The sequence below is a fragment of the Sinocyclocheilus grahami genome, unplaced genomic scaffold (genome assembly GCF_001515645.1).
Source record: "Sinocyclocheilus grahami isolate Dianchi unplaced genomic scaffold, SAMN03320097.WGS_v1.1 scaffold456.1, whole genome shotgun sequence".
Lineage (NCBI taxonomy): Eukaryota > Metazoa > Chordata > Actinopteri > Cypriniformes > Cyprinidae > Sinocyclocheilus > Sinocyclocheilus grahami.
In genome coordinates, this window is record NW_015505635.1 from 1,387,142 (window position 1) to 1,388,337 (window position 1,196).

At 32.9% G+C, this 1,196-nt stretch overlaps 1 protein-coding gene across 3 annotated transcripts in view; it reads left to right on the forward strand.

Annotated features, from left to right (window-relative positions):
• LOC107552722 (tropomyosin alpha-1 chain-like) overlaps positions 1-1,196 on the forward strand; it is a 26,448-nt gene that overhangs the window by 18,883 nt on the left and 6,369 nt on the right. For all 3 annotated transcript variants that reach the window (XM_016234690.1, XM_016234689.1, XM_016234691.1), the window contains 2 exons: positions 691-808; positions 879-949. In XM_016234690.1, the coding sequence (XP_016090176.1) occupies positions 691-808; positions 879-949 (189 nt within the window). The remainder of the gene's footprint in view (positions 1-690; positions 809-878; positions 950-1,196) is intronic.

Consider the following 1,196-nt stretch of genomic DNA (forward strand, 5'->3'; position numbering starts at 1 on the left):
ACTTTTCCACGACATTCTAATTTATTGAGATGCACCTGTAATGTTCAGTTAACATTAACACTTAAAAATAAAATCTAAATCATTACAGTTCATATTTTTACAGATTTAAAAAATCCTTGAATTGTTACATTGTTACTTGAGATAAAATAAACGTTAAGTGAAATTAACATTATTTTATTTCAGCTAGTGGCCAAGGCAACATTTCTCATTTTCATTTACTTTGACTTGATGTACTAAAATAACTAAAACTAAAACTGAAATAAGTTAATAAAACCCATATAGACATATTGGGGAAAAAAATAGCCTAATGAAAATGACAAAAACATATTATATATATATTTATAATAACTGTATTTGAAATATAAAATCTATGCAATATTTGAATCATCCATCTAATTAGCATAATGTTAATAAGAACAGTTGGCTAAAAATTTAGTATTCAGATTTTTTTTATGTAATCGGTGGCTTTTTTGAGATTAGCAATCCTCTTTGTATTGTGTATTAATAGATATTAAGAGAAACTATAATAATATATAATTGAAACTAAAATAGCACTGGTGTGCATCAGTTGCTCACTAAAAATCATGCATCATGAAATTGTTCACTAAGAACTGCTGACGGTGAAATGCATCATGCATACGTTCTATTTATTTGTATGTTTGTGTTTTTTTGCTTTTTTTTTGTATCCAGAGGCATAAAGGTGATTGAGAATCGTGCGATGAAAGATGAGGAGAAAATGGAAATTCAGGAAATACAGCTCAAAGAAGCAAAACACATCGCTGAGGAGGCCGACCGCAAATATGAAGAGGTTAGACACACACACTCTTCTGTGGTTTGAGTCAGGAGCGGATCTGTGAATGTCTTCTGTGTGTTTGCAGGTCGCTCGGAAGCTGGTGATTCTGGAGGGTGAACTGGAAAGAGCAGAAGAGAGAGCAGAGATTGCAGAACTGTTAGTGCACATCTTTAACTAACCCACGGGCAGATTTAGTTAACCACAACACAACTTGCTGACCTACACTGAAAAAAACATATGTAGGGTTTGCTTTGAAACCATTTTCTCTGGAAGCCCGCTTCAGCCACCGACTACAAAAATTGTGCAATTGTGAGAAATTTCTCAGAATTGTGAGTTATAAAGGCAGAATTGAGGGATATATACTTGCAATTTCACAACTTTGACTTTTTAGCTCACAATTCGG